This window comes from Scyliorhinus torazame, chromosome 10 (genome assembly GCF_047496885.1).
Source record: "Scyliorhinus torazame isolate Kashiwa2021f chromosome 10, sScyTor2.1, whole genome shotgun sequence".
Classification (NCBI taxonomy): domain Eukaryota; kingdom Metazoa; phylum Chordata; class Chondrichthyes; order Carcharhiniformes; family Scyliorhinidae; genus Scyliorhinus; species Scyliorhinus torazame.
This window is the reverse complement of record NC_092716.1, coordinates 225453493-225455026: the sequence shown is the minus strand read 5'-3', so window position 1 is coordinate 225455026 and position 1534 is coordinate 225453493. Positions and strand designations below refer to the sequence as shown.

At 55.0% G+C, this 1534-nt stretch overlaps 1 protein-coding gene across 1 annotated transcript; it reads left to right on the top strand.

Annotated features, from left to right (window-relative positions):
- Nucleotides 1-217: 217 nt before the first annotated feature.
- On the top strand, nt 218-865 carry LOC140430286 (achaete-scute homolog 3-like). The gene has a single exon (XM_072517706.1). The coding sequence runs from the start codon at nt 236-238 to the stop codon at nt 863-865; it is 630 nt and encodes a 209-aa protein (XP_072373807.1). The 5' UTR covers nt 218-235.
- Nucleotides 866-1534: the final 669 nt, after the last annotated feature.

The window sequence follows — 1534 nt, the reverse complement described above, 5'->3', positions numbered from 1 at the left end:
AGCTGCTCGCCAGTTATTCATATGTCAACACTAATAATTAATCGATAAGGTCGAGGCTCAACGGGATTTATTCCTGAGTCCCCCCCCGCCCCCCCCCCCATGCATTGGTAGCATGTAGATTTTGTCTTCCGCGTTTTAACTAATCACAATTATTGCATATTAAAGATAATGGAAACATTAATTTGTACCTTGCTTCCTTCCCTTTTGCAAAGGACAGCAGCACAACGCGCCGAATATGATCGAAAGCTCCATGGCCATGACATCTCCGGGTTACCTGTATCAGATGGAGCCTGAAAGTTACGACAGTCTGATGGAGAGGATGACTTTCGGCGATGCCGCCTGCATGCAGCTGACCCCGGCGGCCTCTGCCGATCTCTCTGGGTTCCAGGCCAGCACCGAGCCCCCCAGACTCAGGCACCCCCCGGAGGAGATGCCAGCGCTGCCCTGCACCGGGCACACCCCGCCGAGTCCCGAGGCTTTCGGCAGCGACGCCTACTCCGCCTGGCACTATTACCCCCAGCACCCCTTTCAGACCCCGTTCGGCGGGGTGTACGACTACTCCTACGAGCCCGCCTTCATCCGCAAGCGCAACGAGAGGGAGAGGCAGCGGGTCAAGTGCGTCAACGAGGGCTACGCTCAGCTGCGGCAGCACCTCCCGCAGGAAGTCTCCGAGAAAAGACTCAGCAAGGTGGAGACCCTGCGGGCCGCCATCAAGTACATCAAGGAGCTGCAGGCGCTGCTGGGGAAGCACAGCGAGCGCGCGCAGCGGCAGCCGGCCCCGGACGCCGTTTCCCCGGCAACCGCCGCCGGGGAAACCCCCCGGGCTGCAGCCTCCCAGGGCGACAGCCCTCGGTTTCCAGGGTAACCGGCAGCTGAGGGGGGGGGGGGGGGGGAAGGATACAGGATCGCTATGGAAACCATCTGGGATGAGCAGGGCAGGGGGGAACCCATCCATCGTCCATCTGATCTCCAACTACTTTGATTGAACCAAATAAACTAAATTAAACAAACTGAGGGACAAAATAAAAGGGGCAGCCCCTTAAAGGGACACTGCCTTAAACAAAAACAAAGAGCAAGCGAAAGCTAAAACATCAACCCGAATTGTGATTAAGAGGGTCAATAAAGCGCCCCAGACCCTGCGGTGCCCACCGGGCATGGACGGGCTATCCGACCTCCGGAGAGCCCAGTGTCAAGGGCCCAAAAGAGAGACAGTGTTGGGCATGGAGAGGGAAATGCAAAGGGAGGAGGTGAGTTCTTGGCCTCAAACCTAAATCCTCCAAACTGACAACAGTATCGAAGGAGGTGGTCAACAGTTTCTTCCCATAGAGAACCATGAAATGGCCAGCACCAATTAGTTAAATTAATTAGTTGAAATTAATTTTGTTATTCATATGGCAACGGTCGCGTTGCCCCCCTTCTCATTTCAGCAGTGAAGGGTTCTCTTTTTCATAGAATGGTGACAGCACAAGAGGCCATTCGGCCTGTCCCCTCCGTGCCAGGTCTCTGCAAATTGTTTAAAAAAATTATTCGGTAG